Source organism: Solea solea, chromosome 14 (assembly GCF_958295425.1).
Source record: "Solea solea chromosome 14, fSolSol10.1, whole genome shotgun sequence".
Taxonomy (NCBI): domain Eukaryota; kingdom Metazoa; phylum Chordata; class Actinopteri; order Pleuronectiformes; family Soleidae; genus Solea; species Solea solea.
Window position 1 is genome coordinate 18295180 of NC_081147.1, and position 22575 is coordinate 18317754.

At 41.2% G+C, this 22575-nt stretch overlaps 1 protein-coding gene across 1 annotated transcript; it reads right to left on the minus strand.

The window, feature by feature from the left end:
- Positions 1 to 546: 546 nt before the first annotated feature.
- On the minus strand, positions 547 to 18820 carry slc16a2 (solute carrier family 16 member 2). Its single transcript, XM_058649834.1, has 7 exons — positions 17871 to 18820; positions 10742 to 10886; positions 9600 to 10098; positions 7093 to 7236; positions 5347 to 5575; positions 2257 to 2524; positions 547 to 2033 (listed from the first exon to the last, which is right to left on the minus strand). The coding sequence occupies exons 1-6, from the start codon at positions 18247 to 18249 to the stop codon at positions 2274 to 2276; spliced, it is 1647 nt and encodes a 548-aa protein (XP_058505817.1). The 5' UTR covers positions 18250 to 18820; the 3' UTR covers positions 547 to 2033; positions 2257 to 2273.
- Positions 18821 to 22575: the final 3755 nt, after the last annotated feature.

Genomic DNA, 22575 nt, shown 5'->3' on the forward strand with positions numbered 1-22575 from the left:
GGAAATAACGTGCGGCAAAAGTGAATTCGACACTGCGTCCACAGTCCTGGAAAAGCAAATAATAACTAGCAGTCTCCTAGGAAGAGGTAACAGACAGCAGAGAGGACAACAAGGATCAAAAACTACGGAGACAAATTAATATGAAGGCAAAACGAGTGATATTAGAGCAGAATAAATCGAAAAAAAAGATTGACCACGATCTGAGTGCCGGATCACGAGGAATGGAAGTTTGACATTTATGAGGTTTTGGAGGAAAAGAACATGACAACAGGCAATCGGCAGCGACGCAGTGTTGAGATTCAGACTGCAACAGCAAACCACGAGGAAGTTAATGAGGAATGTCAACACGTTCAGCGGAACTGCTGAGGATTGATTGATTATTGAGGTATAAGTGTATATTTTCTATTCAGAAGATAGCATTACCCTCCTATGCGACAACAAAAAAAACACACACTACACTCATCAGTGAGGTTTGTGCAGTTGTTCGGCTCGGAAATTGTGGCGACACGGGTAAAAAACAAAACAAATTGCCAGTGACCAGGGAAAACCAGCAGAAAGGAGGAATACCTTCCTTCCCCCCCCCCTGCTCCACGCTCTCCTCGTCAGTAACGCATACGACCACAGAGTGGAACTCCAAACTGTCAGTTATAGCAACTTCACATCTGTTCATTACAGCTGACGTCTCGCTGGTTCAAAGGAAACTGTAATCTAAGAGTGCAGAGGTAAGTGGTCCGTGTTTATGGAACAGAGTTTTCGTGTTGTTGATGCCCCGTGTGTTTCGAGACTAAACTACAGCAGCAAACGAATTCGGTGAGGTGCCCTCATGAGGAAACGGGCCATTTGGTAGTTTGAATCCCCTCTTATCAACAGACTATAACATATTAGCTTCATATCGCATGACACACACACTCATTCACACAGGGAAGGGAAGTTTGGAGGGGGGGGGGGACAGAAAAACACCTTTTGTTAACATGATGAACATCTATCACTATTGACCACCATTACACTCCCCATCAGAACTACATGATCCCATGCCTCACTTTAACAGTGATACAGTGTGCACACTACAAAGCCACTAGTGAATTGTATCTAAAAGTCATAACAAACACAGTGTATGCGGATTTGTCCCCCTGCTAAAGTTTAAAAAAAAAGCCAATAAAAGTGTAGAGTTCAAATCTTAAAAACAACAAAAGCTCAAGCCCGACTCGTGAGGAGAGACCATGTAGTTTCAGCCCTCGCGTCGCACCTTAAAGTTACGATGACCTGCTACTGACCTATATATATCGAAACTGTGGGGGAGAGGAGAAATCAACACCTGCTCACAGTCACGTACATCTCTCCCGTTCAAAGCAGACTTGGCTGATTTGTTGAAACGACAGCGTGATTGAGTGTGATCTCTTCTACAGAACCGTCGCTCACATTTAACAATGGCTACTCTACGCGTGATCCCCTTGCAGCTGGCTCGGCAGAAAACAGTGGAGTAAAGCTAAACTGCTAAACACGTGAGGTACTACATAAAGAAATGCTGAAGTTATCCCTTCACTAGTTCTTATTTTATATTCCTCTAAATTAGTTTTTTATGGAATCTAAAAAACAAAGAAGAATCATTTTAGTCATACACGTGACTGTTCTTTATATTACTAAAGGGGGTAGTTTGTATATTTATATAGCCATAAAGGCTATAAATTAAGAAACCGCCCCTGTCAGTTAAATTCTCTTCATTTTTTTCCTCTTGGAGGTAAAGAATGTATATATTAGTACAGAGTCCACACTGACTAAAACAATCCTAGTTGAGTGTGTTGTGCTTATCCTCAAACGTGTCCGTCGTCCAACCCAGGTGTGTCCTTTTTTTTGTCCTCTCTGCAGCAGCTAGCCAGCAGTGGCGTTTTTTGACTTTTCTCTGCATGGAAATGATTAACAGCCAAAGAGGGCTGGGTGAGGTTAAAGGTCGGCAATCACAAGTCCATGGTTGAAAGCACGGGGTGGGAGGAGGGCATTCTTAGAACGAGAAAAGGTGCTGGTGGGCTGAATCCCTGCGGGAGAGTAGAAGTGAAGCAAACATGATGAGAAACAGGTTTGTTTGTTTTTTTCTGTCCTGCTGCAGATGCATGTAGGGCTGGGTATGTGAGCAGAAACTTGCTTCAACAAGACATCCCAGCCAGCTAAAACTAACTAACTTTTGCTTTTGTCAAAACAGATTTAATTAAATTGGCATCAGAAGTCCAGACATCTATAATATGTGTACACATACTGCACCTTTTGTACGGTGCGACTCAGATGTGTGTCTCCACGTCGGTGTAGCCAGGGAGCATGTCTCCGTTGGAGCAGCTCTTGGGCTCCGCCGCTTGCGGAACAGCGGGCAACATGTGGGCAGTCGTGGACGTCTCCTCGGCCGACGCCTGGCTCCGCTGGCGCCTCGAGTGCATCAGGGGCACAAAGAACAGCACCACGGCCCCCACCATAGGAGGCACCCCAGCCAGGGAGAAGGCTACTGTGTAGTTCCCAAAGTAATCGTGTAGTAGACCTGTGCAGCACATATAACATCCGTTTTTGTTTTTTTTAAACAATGCATATATACAAAGAAGTCCATACTGTATATGTACAATAGTGTGGAGGCAGAGCCAAGCGCTGGGTTTTGTTTGTGTGACGATTAAACAAACCGCTTTTGTCCAACTGCTGAGAGTTGTTTTTTCCAACCTTGAAGTTGAACTTTGTTACAGACTTTTATCCTGAAGTGGAGTAAACATGTCTGGCTACCAACAACACATACACATGAGAGTTTAAGAGATAACATTAAAAAAAGAAAAACGCGGGTCCATACAGTTAGGTACGTATATATTTGGACAAAGACACACATTTTTGCCTCTGTACATAACCACAGTGAATCGGAAATGAAACAATCAAGATGTGATGAAAGTCTCTGAAAGGACTCTCAGCTTTGATTTGAGGGATTGAACAACTGCTTCTGAGGAATTATAAGCATTTGTATACATTATTGTCCTTTTATAGGGGCTTGGAAATAATTGTACGGTGAACTAAAAAGCGGTTTCATGGACACAGATAAAGGTCTGCAGCTGATTACAAGTGTTGAATTTGCATTTGGTGGCTTTTTACTGAAATTTTAAATATGGAGGTTCAAAGAGTTGTCAGTGCAAGTGAAGAAGGCCGTCATTCGGCTGAGAGGGGTGATGGCAAAAACATTAGGAGTGGCCAAATCAACAATTTGGTACATTCTTAAAAAGAAGGAATCCACTGGTGAACTCAGAATGTCAAGTGGATGATCGCAGAATTCTCCTGATGAAGAAAATCCCCTTTACAACAGCCAAGTCGACCACGACAAAAAAAAAAAAAAGCACTTACTTGTACATTGCACTGGCTTACTTTAAGCACTTACTTACTTCTAGCTCTTGTTTGTACCCAAATGTTGAAATGCACTTATTGTAAGTCGCTTTGGATAACAGCTAGATTAGAATTTGCCAGAAAATATCTAAAAAAAGATTCTCTGGACAGACGATACAGGCATGAACTTGTACCAGAATGATGGGAAGAGAAAGGAACAGCTCATGATTCAAAGCATTACGTCATCAGTCAAACATGGAGCAGGCAGTGTTATGGTACGGGCATGTAGAGCCTGGGCTGCCAGTGGACCAGGCTCACTTGAGTTTATCGGCAATGTGACTGCTGATAGAAGTAGCAGGATTATAATCCTTTGTGCTCAGATTCAGCTCAATGCTGCAAAACTGATCGGGCGACATTTCACATCACAGACGGATAATGACACAGCACAGGGGCTTTTGAAGATAATGAAATGGAATGTTCTTCAGTGACAAGGTCGGTCACCTGATCTCATGCTCATCTCGGTTACTGGGGACTTAACTGAAGACGACTGCAGTAAAGGGTGTTCAACCAAGTATTAAAAGAAGTCTTTTAAATCCATGATTTGAAAGGTCATTTCTCAAAGGTTAATGCAAATGTGTTTGTTCAATCCCTCAAACTGAAGCTGAGCGACCACATCTTTATTGTTTCATTTCAAATTCATTGCGGTGGTTGTGTAACGAGGCAAAATGACAAAATGTGTGTCATTGTACACATATGATATACTTACCTGACAGTAAGTGTGTAGCATAACTGGCTACACAAGATATGGCCACATTAATTATGTCACAGTTTTGGCACCTGCACTCCACAGGGAAAGTCAACAAAGAGATAGGATTACTGTGAAACACTCAAACATTATGATGTGTACGCAGGGAAGCCAGAGCATTAGCTTCTGCTGCCTAACATGTGCAGCTCCTGGTTTCATGGGAAGTCTCTCACATGTTAGCCGAGAGACACAAACTGCACCGACAGCACACTGCCGGAGCAGGGTCAGTCGGTTCGCCACAGTGAACTTGAGTGCATTGGGAGGGGTGTTTACATACATTGTTGCCTGTCTCGTATACATTCCTGCGCATGAACTGCACATACTGTACAGAAAACATTATGTGGATATTAAGATAATTTCATTAAGTGCTCAGCCTCGCTGCCTTGGTGTTAGAATGTACAGTAACAGGAACAACGGGAGAGGGTACAGGGTAATTGCAGATGGTTTTCTCTCAGTGCTGTTGCTAAGAGTCTGAAGGTTTCTATTTGCCAGTCGAACAGTGATAAACATGCTACATACAAAGAACTGAACCTAGAACATATTTCACACAAAATTGTGAATATTTTTTGCTTTGTATCCACAAAATAAAACTGCACACATAAGGGCTTATAAAGCAATTTTGTTCTATTGCATTGATTTAACCAATTCATTATTCAGGGTATCTCCAGGGGTTCAAGACTTAAAGAGATTTTAATACCACATACTATGAAATGTAATGCTAACTTACTGGTGAAAGAACAAATAATAATGGCAAAGTTGGGATGAATTTCAAGCCACAGAAATAATGCATTACCAAGGGCTTTAAGTTCCTTTTAATATTCAAACACACTCACCAACCACTTCATTAGGTTCACTTGTTCAACCGCTTGTTAATCCAAATATCAAATAAGCGAATAAATCACTTCCTCTAAATTCTTAATCTATTTTTTTTTTCCCTCCAGGCAAATCCCTAGATGCAACTTGCAATTGGATACAAGCCCAACAGTATCTACATACAAAGTGATGTACATATTACCCTGCCATGCAATTGTCTAAGCTACTCCCTTTTTCCCTCTGCTAATATCAATCAACGTGTTGTGCCCTGTGACTGCCAACAGCAGTGAAAGGAGCTGCATCACTGTGTCACACTGAGTACTGTGCAAATCAAGTCTATGTTGTAGAAAAACAGGACAAAAAAAAAAAAGAGAGAGCATGCTTCTCACCAGCAATGGGTGGACCTGCTGTCATGGGAACAGACATCAGGCCGAGGAGGTAGCCAATGGCCTGCGATGCCTGCATGGGCCCGACCAGCTCGAAGGCTATGGGGGCCATCATGGTGAGAACGCAGCCGTCGCACAGGCCCAAGATCACACACACAACTGCCAGCCCCTCAAACACAGAACACTGAGGAATCATTATCGACATCAGGCCCATTACTGTGAAGGACGCCACCTGAAACAGACGAGCAAGAACACAAGCCATCACTGTCTTTACGGTTTCTGAAGAGTTAAATGCAGGGTTACTGCTGGCTGTGCAACGACTTGCCCAGTGGGGATAATAAAGATACCTTACACCTTCAAACTCAGGTAGTATTTGCTTGGGCTCACACTAAAATACTTCTGTACATACAGAAATGCCAAGGGCAGAAAAGAAAAGCAGAATCCAGTCAGGACTCAGGAGTGGGATCTGCTACACGCTGGAAAATGCTGGAAATATTTTCTGTGCCATTAGAATTATTCATATATATAATAATCATTTTTAAAAATGACTACATTTAGATAAAATGTGTCAAATTAGAGTTGGCAGGGTGGAACAACAACCAATTTCCTTCATGTGGGTATCAAAGAATAACAATTAACAATGATAACATTTGTGTTGCGCTTAAATGAGCGCAATTGTTGGCCTAAAGCATTTCACGTTTGCCTTTAACCCTTGACCTTTCCATCTGTAAAACATTAGGACACAGCCAGTGTGTTTATTTATGACTCCTTTGAATCTAAATGACCATGCTCGATGAACAACACGCAGTGTGAGGTTGGTGGTTCTGGTTTACACAGCCATGACGCACACAGCCAGTGCAATGGCTGCACTGGCTGTGTGTGTAAAGTGTGTAATGTACCACTTTTTGTATTCTCTTCACAAACTGCTCTGCACCGCTTTTCCCCCTCCATTTACCCAGAACTGGATCCCCCCTACCATTATCTAGGTCGGTAATTTGTCTTGTTAAAAGAAAGATTATTTTCATTCCAGTGTGCCAAAGAACATCTGAGTCATGTCTCTCTGCAGTTTAAGCCGTTAATAACGCTGAGTCACTCCGACCGCAAAGACAACATCAAAGGTTGACAAACAGTGACTCGACATCACCCTTTTAAATGAATGAAATCAAAACAAATGTTTAGGATTAGTGTTACATTTAAGAGCGTGAGTACACAGCATTTATAAGAAACAAATGATTTTACTGCGAGATGTCTTCCAGTTCAGCTTAAAGTTAAAGCTGCCGATTGTAACAACTTCCAGTCACGTTTGTTTTTGGTTGTTGATGATGTTATCATTCTGCCTGTGTTTGGCCTTTGTGAACAGAAATTATGTAACATTATTGTATGGTGTGCCCTTCATCTGAAACCATCAGACCTGACCGAGGAAGTGTTTGTGTATATACAGAGGCAGGGCAGAGACGGGTGGGTGCATCCAGTCAGCAGCTGAATTCACTTCTGAAAGATTGTGTGGGAACTTCTTTGTGTTTTCAGTGATACTCCACTCTATTACCACTTTTCAATAATGCAATGTTAATGTTAAACGAATCACTTCCTGTGCGGGGCAGGAAAGTCACCAGGCAACATATGATCCAAACCCTGCAATACTGAGGAATGCAGAAAGCGTTGTGTGGAGCTTAATAGACATTGTGTGAACTCCTCTGACAATGGTTGAATATTTAAAGGTGTTAATATGCAGATGTTTAATATCTTCACCTGCATGTAGATCTTCGTAAGACTAGGAAGGAGGTCTCCAATCTTCCCAAAAGCGAGACGCCCCACACCAGATGAGGCTCCTATGCACACCAAGAGAACCCAATCCCTCTCAGTGTCCTTGAACTCCTCCTTCACAAAGTTCATCTGTGACATGAAAAGAAAAGACAAGACATAGTGCTGTGTGAGACTTGGCTGTTTTAGCAGTGGGAAATGTGATCATGTTGCGTAAGAAACTCTCAAGAGGCTGCAAAGAACATACGCACACACAAAAAAGATGCTACACAACCTGCAGGTGAACTTTCTCTGATGTTTTTGTTTTCCCCCTGCCAAAGGAATCAATGAAGTCTGCAAATGTGTGTGAATTTTGGTTGAGTGGCCAACCCAAAAGCACATTCTTAACAACAAACTGTCTTCATCCACCAACTTTCAAAACAGAAGGACAGGGAGACCCGTTGCATATAGGTCAGACCCTCCAACCCCTTTCAGCCTTGACCCCCCAATTCAGATCCAAAACATGAAACCGCCCTCTCATGTCTTTCCTGAGCAAGCTGGTCCTTGTGAAATATTTGCTCTGCTTTGAAGGGCTCTACATTCATCAATAGCCATAGGATAGGAATGTTTAGGGATACAGAGAGGCCATACAGGAGAGGTTTCCTGAGGTAGTTGAGCCAATACAAAGGCCGGGGCTGTGTTTACATCTGGGCTCAGGCCTGAAACAACAGGACTGACAGAGGGAGGCCGGAGCTGGAACATCAGACATCTGGAAAGAGGGGAGATCAACTTCACAGCTCCAGGCTACAGCTTTACACTTCATCTTCATCCTTCTCCGTCTCACTATCTCACACCAAATTTGGTCACAGTTCCATGTGCTGACATATTTTACAATAACAATCGCTGGATGAAAAATGTCTGTACTTTGATCACCATGATGCGACTAAAGCCGCAGACTTGTTAGCAGTAGGAATATCAATAATAAATGATGTATGCACGCACACAGACACACCCACACTCAATCACTTGTCCTCTGAGCTGTCTCACACACACACACACACACACATGCCTATGTACACATCCATACCATAGCTTAAATATACCATGCTCTCAAAAGGAAAATGTAAATATAAAAGGTGCAGTAAAAGGTGACAGTTATTGCACATTACACATTATTTTGCTTACAATAATGTCACAATCTGTGAGGAACATTAGAAATATTCATTTATCTCTCAGCCCTAGGAAGGTTTGATTGACAGCAGCTGGGCCCCAGCATGGGAATGAGAGACAAAGTAAACAAACCTCACAGTATATTAGCAGACGTGGTACTTAACAGAGAGCACCAAACCAGTATCTTTAATGATATTTTTGTGTGTGTACTGTATGTTGTGTGGCTTATTAGCTATTTAATCTACCGTGCAATCTCCCCTGACGATTTGTTCAAAGGCTTGGCCAATGTGTGCTCATGTCATAAAAGCTAATGTCGGTTATGGCTCAAAGTTTTTGGTTCCTATGGTTATGTTTGTCCATTGTATGTTTGGTATATGTGTCCTTTTACAAATAAAAGATAGGACTATAAAGGTCCAGTGTGTGACATTTAGGGTTTTACTGGCCCATAATATGTTTGTATATGTGTATAATTGCATAAATCACAGCCTTAGAATAAAGCCTTTTAAAGCAAAGCAATTGGCCTTCTTTTACAGAGGCTGCCATCTTGCACTGCCATGTCTCTACAGCAGCCCGAATGGACAGAACCAGCCAGAGGTTGTTGTTGTTGTTTTCACATTTTTGAAACAGTAGCTTACTACACACTGAAGAACAACATCCTTTCTGGTATTCATAGTGGTTCCCTGATGGGCTTGGGAAAGGGTGGGGAGAGCGGAGGAGTCCTCCATTTGTTACAATCTGCAGTCTCACCATTAGACGTCACAAACTCTTAAACACTACACATTAACTGCAGCACTTAACTAAGTGCTGAACTATAATTTTTCAGTTACATATGAGCTATCATTTTTTATTCCAAAATGGTTTCTGTTTTTTTTTTTTACTTAAAAAAAATACCACAGTATATGTGACTTATAGAGCAAATTCCAGTTTGATTTTGTGACAGACTTAAGCAGATCTTAAGCTTTCACCACTCTTTCATCCATTACGCTATTAACATAACCTTGTAATGCGAAATAAATCTCTGCAATCACATTCCAAAAATTCCTGTTACATATGTATTCCATTTTAGGTAATGTTTTAGAACCGCTGGGATGGACGGTGTATAAACACTATAAGATACCAGAGGCTTCGTGTCCATATATATATATCTTCAATTACCATCGAATATAACACAGCTATGCAATTTCACAAAAATAACACATGAGAATCTAAGATGACACAACAATAAGAGGAAAGGGGAAAAGAAGACAGAGGCAGAAAGAGACATTACAGATGCCAACTGGTGTAAAACACTAAGTATAGAGTTTAGTTAACCTAATGTAAATAATGACCACATTCTATGACCTTACCAGATGTATATATGGCACAAAGTAGCCAAAAACTGCCGTAGCAATTCCAAACGCCCACAGCCGATATGTGACGATGTGAAACACTCGCAGGTTGAAGTATTTTCTGAGCCCAGCAAGAACTCTGCTCCACCTGCTCCCATCCTGAGCAGTAGCCCATGACTGGGTTTGGGGCTCAGCAGCGCCAGGTCCCATGCCTGGTGGTCCCATGCCTCCTCCAGCAGGCAGTAAAGGTTTGAACGTCAGCGCCAGCAGGGCCTGGACCAGCATGAAGAGACTGAGGATCTGGAAGGTCCTGCTGAGGCCCAGAGGCTCCACCACCTTGTTGAGTAACACTGGAATGCCCATGGAGAAGAGGCTGGCACCTGCTGTCACCATGCCATTGACCAGGCCCAGGCGCCGTCGAAAATAGTGGCCGAGGATAACCAGCGAGGGCTGGAACGCGAAGGAGGATCCGCAGCCAAACAGTATGCCGTATGTGAAATAACGAAGGCTAAGGGAGCTGAAAGAAAAGAGAAATTAAAATGGACGAGTGAAGTGACAAATAAAGAGGATGAGCGATACATGCAAGACCGTAACATGGTCACCACGAGATTGTGAAAAAAATCACTTATGACCATGTGAACAAATGCTTACTTGTAACATCACTTATTGTGCCAAAATGCAATAACAAAATTAGACAGTCTCATATCATTCAAATTAAATCGGTTCATTTCAGATCGTTCGCAGAGCTTCAATAACTTTAATAAAGCCATCTGATAAAAATGACTGCTGTAGGGTTTCAGTTATTTCAAGTTTGAAATTGTATATTTTTACACGGTTTTGTAGCTGTTTCAAAATTTGATATGTGACATGTACATGTACACAGAGTATTTACTGTTGTTAAGCTTCATGCCATTTCATAGATTATACAGTTAACATTTAAGAGTGTCTGTTCAAACTCTCTACTGGGTAAAAGCTGATAGTTTAATTCCGTCATTCCAATTGTTAGAGACTTTGAAAGTTTTGGAAACTCCACCAAGACCCTGGTTTTTGAAAAGGATGAATGCTAACAGCTCTGTGTCTGAAATATAGTGATAACACACAAGATGCACAAACAAGGGCAAGAGCAAGTGGGTGTCTTTACGGAGTGTGCACTAGCTTACTTTGCAAAAGATGTGGTGAGCAACCCTAGGAAAGCCAGCGTTGCCCCACTGACAGCTGTCTTCCTACAGCCAAAGTGGTCAGTGAACATGCTGACCACAGGTGAACAGAAGAAGATCATGCCCATAGCCAAGGCCCCGACCCAGGCTGCGGAGAAAGAGAAAAGAGGAGACAATTCATCACCATGATCCTGGAAATGTAGGGTAATATAAGAAAAGTGTATGCCTGTTTGTGTATCATGCAAGGCTCAAAGTCCATGTAACACTAAAGGTGATGTAAATCAGCATTATGCAATATCTCATGTCTGCTATTAATGAGTTTATGTAACTTTAATTGTGTATCATGTATTGTACTTTACATCAGACACACACACTATATATGACTGAATATAAACTGGATCAAAGTGGACAGTTCTGGCCTGTGGTGTAATAGCCACCCAGTGTCAGAACACCACGAGCCAGAAAGATCCAACAGAGACACTGCGTACCCTGAAGTGCAAACAAACAAACATCTGTGTCCAGTCTCCAGGGGAGCAAAGGTAGCTTTAATGTCTACCATGGTGTCTGGGCTGTGGGTCACACTGATCTAACGGCTCACTGGGAAAGAGACCAGACAGATTGGTAAACAGGTGGATGGACTGATTTTCCACACACTCGCAAACACCCACACAATGAAAAATAAGTGAAACATGAACTCTGCTGTACAAACAGTCTTTGTTGTGGAGTTTTTCTGCACTACATGCTCTGGGCGTTAGAAAAGCATACAATACCAAAGTCAGTCTTTGTATAGGTTAGGGTGGGACTACACCTCAGGCTTGCTATAGTTTATTTATCCAAAATGAAACAAGAGAGGGTGAATTTTGCAGTTTAATGTGTACTTCATGAACTCCCACCCCTAACTATGTTCAGCCAACATCAATAAAAAAAAAGGGTCAAACGTTCACATCTTGGTGCAACATCCTGAAGTTAAAAATCAACAATTGCAACAGAAGAGAAGGTACATATTTGTTTTATTAAGGGCTCCCGACACATCTCAACCTAAGGAAACATACCACTGAGGGAGAAACTATAGAGTCAACATTGCATGAGATCAGATTAACCCACTTCACTTTATAGGACAAAGAGTTGTGGGTTTGGATTCCCATAAGCACCTTAGCATTACATTTGTCCCATATTGCACAACTGGTCTACAGAGCTGAGGACCGTTCTGTACCCTCCACCACACAGCTTTATCTTGAGGAGTATGTTTCTCTCGAACACTTTATCACCAAGCCTGTAAATGAACCTACGATGTCACCGTTAAACGGGGGGATCCTTCAAAGGAGGCGATTCATAATTATCATCAACAACGTGACCTAATAGTACTACACAATGCCCTAAACATCCACGTGTACTAAGCTCTAAGTTTCATCTCAAACCTCCTGACAGAATCAGGTCAATTTTACTTCGGGTTGCACTGCTCAGGAATCTCAGAAATTAATGGCTACAAGGCTGTAACATGCTTCTGTGACAGAGATCAAATTTCCAACCCTCGAATTTCTCCGGCTGCAGTAATTTTTTATCATAATTTTCAGTTTCTAAATGGTCTGTTCCTTCCTAAAAATCCCAGGTTTGTTCGGTACATGTTTTACATATACCTGCTGTTCTTTCCTGTATCTTGCACTCTATTTTAAAGCCTTTCACTTGGCCAAGTTAGTCAGTTTGACCAACTACTACTCATTCCACCATTATAGCGAGTATCATAAGCCATTAGCTTGAGATGTGCAAGCACTTCATATATAACTGTATAGTTAAATTCTTAGAAGATTTAGGCATATTGTCTATTTCCATAAGAGAACAAATGGGTTATTACAATACGCAATAAACCCACTGACTATAAAATCCAAAACAAATATGTCACTGTGGTATAATTAGCGTATAATTGACAGTACTAATGCTTAGAACCAAATAATCTCTTTTCTAGTCCACCTCCATTCTCCTGTGCCCTGGCACAAGAAAAGGTCTGTGAAAAGACAGACAGTGGTGTATTCATCAGAGATGATTAGACCTGAACAGTTTCAACCAAAAGAAAGAGAACACAGCGAGGGAGACCGGAGACTGTGTATGTGTGTGTGTGATGGATTTAGTCTGACAACAAGAGAGAGACGCAGAGACGCTCTATAGGACCCATATGTAAACTGGTGGAACAAACGTGCAGCAAAGAAACGCTGTTGGACTTTTAAAGAGGCAGCCTGATTTCATGCACTGATTATCAGAGGTTACCAAGTTTAGTTTGCAGGCAGGGCATACAGTACATAACTGTAATCTGTGTTGTTTGTTACGTGCAAATGAAACCCAACTAAACCATCGAAGCTGGAGTAAAAAAATCATGCCATACTGCATTTACACACATCTGCCTGAATATGAGGCTATTTTGAGTGATACGCATCATGGACACAGAACTCACAAACTCATCCCAGATGAGTTCAATAATTTGATAAATAAAAAAATCTGGACAGAGATTTGTTTTGTTAATCCTGTGCTCCAGGAGCGATCTGTAAAACGACGCCTAATGCTGTGTTGAAAACGGTCTTGGGAGCTAATAGTTAAAGTCACACTGGCTGAATATATTTTTGGAATATTAACAGACGCACAGCATATATACGACTTGGTGCAGAAGCACATTCTCGCCTCAAGGCCACATGAAATGCCCCAGGTACTGGGGTGGACAATGTGCTGCTGCTGCTGCTGCTGCTGCTCCAGCTCCAGCTCCATGACTCGTGACTGAAAAAAACGCAAACAGTAAACTGTTGTACAGGACTATGAAATTGTACTCATTGTGCCTTTTTTGTGATTAACAGTGTAAAGTCACCAAAGAACATAGGTAGCTTTGAAAATTCTGGTCAAAGTGCTCATTGCCTAATTAGTTCCCTAGAAGACTTAACCTTCCTGTATGCGTTGTGCTGTAATGGCTGAGCGTTGAGTAACAACCAGCTTTGTGTCCCATCAAGGAAAAAGTGGCACATTTTGATGTCAGAACAGAATTCATGATATTCTCAACAAAGTAGTGCAATACAAGCCACCACCAAGTGTTGTGGGTGTCAGACAAGTCATTTCAGGCACCGACTGTCACAGTTTGTTGGTTGGCACACTGGTTGGATGGTTGGTTGGTCAGTTAGTGAATGTTTTTCTGTCTCTCTGTTTAAAGCCCATCTAAACTCTTTTGTGTCATAAAGGGAGAACAATCCTTCCTTGTTCCATGTGCACCTGCTGTTGAGCCACCAGATTTAACAACACTGATGAACTCATCATCAACAGAAACAGTTTATCCCTGTTTGATATTTACCTGCTTGTGCGCGGAGCTTCCAGAGACTTTAATCTGACCTGAACCCATTCCCCTGCCCACTGGAATGCCAAATATGCCACAATATTCTCTGATCTGCCAACCTGGGATTTCCAGCTACCATGGAGATGCTGAGGAAATCTTAAGGCAGCAGCGCTGCACTGCACAGGCCACAGCAGTATGTCCATGACGGCAAGAGTTTGGTTGTGACACACACACCAGAATACTATTATCCCCAAGTTAATATTTGGCTTCTGACGAACACCATTCACTAAATGTTGATTTACATTGATATTACACAGCTTGAAGATACAGTGTCGCAATTACATTGAACATATTTCTCATTTTAAGGCTGTATAGATCCTTTAGTTTCCCTCACATACATGCAGAAATCGGAAGATTTGCTATTGTATAATAATTAATTAAATTTTATTTAACATGCAGTGTCCTTTAATGATTGAAATAAAACCAATTCCAGGCCAGATACTATGACCATTGATGTATTCAATTCAAAAGCACCTGTTAACATTGCCTATAAAAAAGCTGTGATTAAAAAATTGGATACCTTTCATCCTAATGATTTACAAGCCAAACATCACAAAGACAAGGTTACACAAATAGGACAGTGCACACAGCCCTCTAATACGGGTTGATGTAAACAGTACGTGTTCTTCCCACATCACGTTGTGTATCAGCCTGTGTATCTTGCTCTATTCATGGAAAACAACACCATCTGCAGCTCTGATTGCACACCTGGTTAACACTAAGCTATCTTAAAAAAAACAAAAAAAAACACCTTGTTTACCCGCCATGGCTTAATAAATAATGAATCTACTGGTAATCTCTAATCAAGAGTGAATCATCTACTTGTCTTTTCTTGTCATCACCTCATCCCTTTTGTTCTGTTGTTTTAAGTGAAACTGTTCTGTTTTGAGGGTCGTCAGGTCAGGTACTTGCTTAATCCATTTTATATGAACAACCTTGAACTAAAGCTGATGATTGACTGAAGATACAATCAAGTGAAACACAATACACCAATCAGCCACACCATTAAAACTGGTGGCCAGTTCTAACAGTGAGGCTGACTCGGGAATACATCTGTAGCTCGTCTCAAAATACTTTTGAGTCAACAAGTCAAACATTTACTAATTTGACCCGTTTAGTTGAATTATGATTGCTGCCGGGGTTTGAGATTTTTCTTGACAGAAAATGCCCTCTGTTGCTGGCATTATATACGGAGTGAATGTGGTTACATGTGACTCTTGAAACACAGCTACCAGTCATACTGTGTTTGCAGCCGTAACTGATTCATTGTTCTCAGGATTTGTGACAAAATGCACAAAACCAGAATGCAATGGGACTACCCACGGAGGGCAATTTCGTCAAAGGAAATTAGAAATGACAAGGTGTGTGGTACTGTTAAGGATGTTCGACTTTGCCTGCACTAACAATTCAAATGGGCCTGACTCCATCAGATCCTTGTGTTTATTTTCTCTCTCCCCTCCTCTAACTCTCTTGACAGTGATTATCATGTTGAATTTGGTCCAGGTAAGAGTCTTAGAACCATAATCCCATCCCACATCCTGACCTTAGCCTTTGCTGGTGCCTTGACAGGAAGTTCAGAACATACCTACTTGGGTTACATGCCGCTGTGCTCCTAACGAAACCAGCTCCTATTCCTCTATGTGAGAGTAAGAACTGTTTCCCACATAATTATTCAGTTAGACTGTACTCCAGTAATACAGAACACAAAGGAGGAGCAGAACCTTTAGAGATGCAAAGTGTTCTAAACACTAAAGCAAGAAAATACCAGTTCCCTTCCAAAAACTCATGGCTCATTGGTGGATTCAGAATCTGGTGATTCTATCATACTCTATATTTAGGGTTGAAGTATTCAGTAAAGACAGAGAAATGATTTGAACCAGTAAAAACATGTGATCCTTGCATTTCTCTGCATGCACAATAATTTAAACTGAAGCATGGTTGAAGGTGGTTGAACACTGGCCTTATTCTGCTCGTGGACACCATAGACAGTAGCTAGTAGTAATCTATTACTATTTATAGTCTGTATAACGCTGTGTGTGGCAGGAATGTCATGGGTTTGGATCATCTATGGGAACTTTTTCACATGTGCCTCACTGCAATCTAACATTCCAACGAGAGAGAAAATTTCACATTCTTTTGAATATTTCGATGAGGAAACTGTCTGAGGCAAAGTAACAATTGTTTTCCGCTTTAGTAAGGTTACTTGAAAATAAAAACCTGTGCACATTTGTTATGGACACACTCACACTCACAGTTTTATTGGACCAAATGAACAGTCAATTAAAATGGATTTCTTTGTCATTTCTAATAATCACACCCACTAATTCTCATTTAATTAATTGGCACATTATCATTACACATTTTTGTTTTCAGAGACTTTTTTTATTACATGTTTAATGTATTTACAATTGAGTTTATAATTGAAAATCTATACAGTAAGTGCAGAGCAGTGCAGACCCAAAATGCAGATTATGCATATTTATTTTTTTTACTCAACCATTAAACTAAACTGGTATCATATACTGGCCATCGGCTGCACTGATCAACATCAGCCATGGAAATCCCCTTATGGGATTATCTTTAGCTCAAATGTCAGTGGTACATTTCTATAATTTACAGCATTTCAGGGAGAAACTCCAACAAAGGCCCATTTGTAAGCGATGGATTTGCAGTTGCTGGTTAGCAAAGTTAGAATTTAAGGATTCAGGGATTTTTTCACTTATCACATGCACAGAAACATGCAGTGGAATGAGTAGGGTAATCTGTCTCTCCACAGTGTGCAAACACAATGTGCACAATGCAGTGGTGCAAAGTCAAATATGAAATGTGAAATATGACAGAACATATATAAGTAAAATCCTGTACATTTATGTTTAAGTTATTAACAGTACAATCTGAATACAGGGGCATCACTGAGTGATGATTTGGCCTGAGGGTAAAGCTCATACTCACTTTCTGTTTTGGCCTGCTTTTGAAAAGCAGTGCAATTAATTAACTAAAAATACAACAAATGCACTGTTGGTCAGTGGAATAGCTGTTACTCATTAATAACAGTCAACGCACAATGTGAAACATTATTATTATTTTCTCAATTAATTGATTAATCGCTTGGTGTTCAGAATATCAGAAAACCTTAACAAAATGTTGATTGGTGTTCGTCAAACCTGGAAATGATGATGTTCTCAAATTGTCTTGTTTTGTCCACAAACCAAAATGATTAACTTCTAATAATTTCTTTGTTATCCAGAGCAAAGAAATGTAGGAAATATTCACATTTAAGAAGCTTAAACAATTGGAAATCTTGTTTTAATCATGAAAAAAGCATCAAACCTATTGTTCATTATCAAAATAGTTGCCGATTAATTTAGTAATCGATTTATAATCGATTCATCGTTTCAGCTCTAGTTTACATTGTGTATTAACAGTAAACCAGCACTATGTATATATTGACTGTACTGGGAAGGCACGTGTGTCATTCTACACTGAGCTAAATGTACCACATTGTAAACTCACATGAACTCTAAGCTGACCCACATCCCCTTAAACGGATGTATATGTACAGTATGTGCGTGTCACATAAGCAACATGCCATGATGTTGATGTTATACGAAGGCTTTCTCTTGCTGATGTTCTCTCCTACACTAATTGAGACCTCAATGTGCATCCAGGACAAAACGTCAAAACCTCTGTCCACAGCCGCTGTGCTGCTGTTGTTGTTCCCCCTCACCTGAAGCAGACCAGACACTGCAGCGTGATATTACTCACCCACTTTGAACTGAGACGTCTTGTCGTCTGGGTCTGCGTGTTCCTTCACCAGCATCATGTGCAGGATGCCGAAGGAGTTTTGAATCCCAAAGATCGAGCCGTTGCACCAGGTCGCAGCGAACACCACCATCCATCCGAAGCCTCCCTCGGGTGGGACAAATCCGGCTCCTTGTCCGTGCATCCCCGCCACCTCCGCATCAGGAGCCGGGGACTGCGAGGACAAGGGCGGCTTGCAACCGGCCTCGATCAGCTGCACGGTGCCCACAGCCTGGTCTGCGTCTTGTGGAGCATCTCTCCGCTCCGTGTGGGGATCTGCAGTCGGCTCCTCCGTCCTGCACACTCCTCCCGACGGCTGATTGTCTAGCCCGTTGATCCCCATGCTGTCTGGTGAGGTGGTGAGCTTACAGTGGGCTCTCAGCGCACACGCAGGAGATATAGGTCGCTGACATAAGAGCACGGGCTTTAAGTAACCGATTTGATTGGTTATCTGTCAAAACGTGCAAGACAGGGAGGGGGGTCTTCCTCCTCGCACACCGCCTGTTGTCCGGGTCTGAGCGTCAACTTCCACCAGCAGACGGTAGAAGTGTCATTGTGGTCGGATGTTTGTCTTTAAGCAGGACTTAAACGGAGCCGCCCGTTTGTCCTTTTAGTGCGATCATATGTGTCCCGCAAACACTTGACTCTAACACTATAGAATTCACTTTTTTACTCCGGCTTCTCCGCTCGGTGACAAAAGCGGAATCCTCAACCTGTGAAAAACCTCGGTGCCGTATCGTACCGTGACCGTCTCACACGGTCCGCAGCATCCCGCAATGACAAAAGAAACGTCCCCGGTGGTGTTCCTCTTTCATTGTGTGTAAACGCGGTGTGAAAATGTAGGCCAGTGCAGCTCCCGGCGGTTGTCTCGGCTCTGAAGTGTCAATATAGGGGAGAACCGTCATTCAACCGCTCGCCACCGCCTCCTCTCACAGGCGGATGGAGGGTTGGACCAAACTTTTTTTTTTCAATAAACTTTATTTGAAGCAGTCCAAAAATGACAAACAGAACAGAAAAAAAACACAGAACATTCATAACAATGGGCTTAAATAACATAATACACACAATACATGAAGTGAAACAGTAATAACAAGATTACTAAATGAAAAGACATTAAACATTGTTCGTAATATTAAAAGTTTTGGCTGGTCTTTTGTTCTGTACAGAGCAAGGTTATACCAGTTTTGGTTGGTTTTAGTTTTTAGTTAGTTTTTACTATCTAGTTTTGTTTTAGTTTTAATTAGTTTATAAGAGCGAGTTTGCTAGTTTTTATTAGTTTTAGCCTTAGTTTATGTTTTTGTAATATGTAATAGTATTTGCCAGGTGCAAACTTCATATGAACCCAAAAGTAAACTTAAAAAGACTTACAAAAACTAAGCACATTTTTCGCTATAATAGTTAGTTTTGTAAACATACAATTCAGTTCCAGTTAGCTATCGGTTTGTTTGTTTTTCAAATGTAGCTTTTATTTTATTTCAGTTATATAACCTTTGTACAGAGGCAATGGATGAAATATACTGCTCCATTTCGGCATTCCAAGCGTCGCTACTTGAACAAGAGGGAGTACATGGCGGAGAAAGTTACACTAAGAGATGCTCCATCCACATTCAATAACATGAGTACAAATTTAAACAACAAACACAAATTTAACATGTAAATAAACTGCAATTGTGTGTGTGTGTGTGTGCGTGTGTATGTGTGTGTGTCTGTCTGTCTGTCTGTCTGTTGGTGTGGGTGGGATTAATTTAGTGATTATTTGCAGTCAGTATGGCCCAGGGGACGAAAATGTTTGTCAGTGTGGTGGTGTGGAATTTGATTGACCTGAAGCGCCATCCAGAGGGCAACGGGTCAAACAGGTGATGGGCAGGATGTGAGGGTATAAATCTGAAAGAAAAATGATTAATTGAAGATATTTTTTGTTGTTGCAGTACCACGAGTGGCCACTGGAAGAATAGCTGTAACTCAGAGGGGGCGCCGGTGCTCTATCCAGTTCTTGTTATACTGAAGCAGAACTGCCCGGTGTCCTGCTGTGAGACCATTAACTTCTTACACTTTAGAGGGGATGATGCAATCAGACATCCATCCATTGAAGCATGTTAAAACAGGTCTTCGCCTTCACCCAACAGATTGGTTAAAATCAGGACTGATTATTCACTACACCAGGTGTAAATGCATGTGGTGAAGTGCTATCCCAGCCCCACCTGCACAGAAAATGCATTTTAATGCTGGGTGTAAAGGGAGCCTTTGATTTTGGCATCTTCTTGGATCATCTAAAGGGTTAGGAATCTCTCCATCAGAGTTGGGCAAATTAGGTGCCCCAAACAGCATCTTGCATGGGGGCCCCATTAAGCTATAAACGTAACCTGTAACTTCCACATACATTTTTTTTGTTTGTTTTTTTACATGAATATATAATCGTTTAAAAAAAAAAAAAAAAAAAAAAAAGATTATTTGATTTTCCATTTGTCGGGCTACAATAACAAGCATGTGCCACTGAGAGGCGCTGTAACTCTGGGAATTATTTGAGTTACAGACATTACTTGTGTGTATGCAGTATGTGTAATGGTCAGATATTACATTACATTACATGTCATTTAGCAGGCACTTTGATCCAAAGCAACTTACAATGGAATTGAGTACAATCAGCCAGGGGTGGAGTGGATTTTGTGACCATTGCGACCATGATGTCTTTCACACACAAGGTACCGATCTTAACCACTGAGCCACAAGGGCAAGATTGATTACTTCATATTGATATGTACTAAAACCTTCCAGAGTATCCAGATCCTCATCAACCAGTGCTGACGTGTAATAGCCATAACAATAAACCATAAATACGTTTTCAATGGATAAATCTAAATAAAACCACAAAAATACTATATAAAATAGAATAGAACACTTTTATTGGGCAATGTTCCTTAAACATTCATATATTTCTAGTTACACACTTAATCATGCATGTTTACTTCTAAAATGATGCGTTACAATGTACAACATTATACATATAAGTAATAAAAGAAGTAACATAAAATTAAATCTGTGAAGAAAGTAGTAACTATATTAAACGTATTGAACTATAAAAAACTATGAAAATACAAATAAACTCCAAAAAAGAACAACTATGAAAATATCTGAAGATATTTACCTACCTATACCTATTCTTTTCAGTTGTTAAATACAGAAATTATACTATGAACAATCCAAGATTTTTTTTTAAATAGTATTTAGTAAATAGTACAATAGTAAACCACTACTTTCCACCCCATTGACATGTACATATAATAACAGAGAACGTTGAGTGTAGTCAATCATTATTGCAGTAAATGATTAAAATGACAGCATTTTATTAATAATCTCACACGTACAGACCGAAGGAATCTGATGGCCAAGGGGAATGTGAGTTGTTGTCATCAGATGAAGCCGCCTCGTCATCATCACACAGCTGCTTGCATTTAGCCTTCTGAGGATAAGTCAGTTTTTGCACGGCCCTTTCTGGCTCCACGGCTAAAAATAGCCGTCCACACAACTTCACAAGAGTCTGGTCATACGACTACCCCGGGATTCCATTGCGATGAACAGGGGGTCAAAAAGTGTTGGGGATACAGCCAGTGTTAGTGCTTCCTGTTTAAATTGGAATACTTTAAGTCCTCAGAGAGGTGTGGGCAGCACAGGGAATGAACATCTGAGAGAGGCCCACACATGTCTGAGTCATTAATTCACGCTGAGAAGTTAAGCCTGACTTTGTGAGTGGATATTAGGAGTAGAGGGTGTTTGTTTTTGCTTGAAATGATGGAGGATAATTAATGTTTTAAATGACATGTTGTGTTGGTGAGGGAAGTAAAAGTATTCAGCTCCTCACTCATGGTGAAACTGTCCCTCGGAAGATGGTGGTGGTGATACGTGCGTGTTGTCCTGATTCATTCTGCGGCAGCATGCTCAAACATGCTGTGTTTGCTGGAAGGGGGAATCTGCAGTGGTGGAGCAGACATTGTCTCTATGACTCACACTCTGAGGTTTCCTTTATTCCTCTTGGGCCTTGGATCCTCAGTCAGCGCCCGGCGTCTCACTGACAAAATCATACAGAAAATAATGAACGCTGTCTCCATGGTGATCCACTTCTATAGTAAACTATAGAACTGTTCAAGCGTGGGCGCCATGACAGCTTCTTTACTCATTGGTGCATGAGGGTTCGTTGGGATGTGAAGACAAAAAAAACTGTCAACCGTATCAGCGGTACAATCTGTGGCCTGTTGTGTTTGCCTGCCTCCTGCGCTGTGCTTGGTTTAACATGCAAGATGTGTTCAGACAGTCGTCCTAGAAGGACACACAGAATCACGATCAGACGTTCTACAGAACAAACAGCTGTCGTCGCTGAAACGACACTGTTTATAATGTGACAGAAGGGTAATATAAGCTTAAAGTAGCTGGACTAGTCCAGAGTCATGATAATGTCATTATATACTCGAAACCAACAGACGAAAAAGAAGATTTTATTTTACATGCAGTGTCTTTAACTTGTTCTCTTACCTAATGTGACCAGGGGGCACTCATGCATTATTAGTTACACCCAAACTACAGTCAGATGTTAAAATGTCACACTTGAGCTGCATAATGAAATACCTGGAAGGAAACTATTAGTGTGGTGGAAATGTGCGGACTTGTCTTTAAT

Excerpts from the sequence above, each read along its gene's own strand:
- slc16a2 (XM_058649834.1), bottom strand. The coding sequence starts at position 18,249 with ATGGGGATCAACGGGCTAGACAATCAGCCGTCGGGAGGAGTGTGCAGG. Across the intron at positions 5,576-7,092 it reads TTACGAAGATCTACATGCAG|GTGGCGTCCTTCACAGTAAT; the intron begins GTGAAGATATTA and ends CGTCTGTTTCAG. Across the intron at positions 2,525-5,346 it reads AGCAGGTCCACCCATTGCTG|GTCTACTACACGATTACTTT; the intron begins GTGAGAAGCATG and ends TGTGCTGCACAG.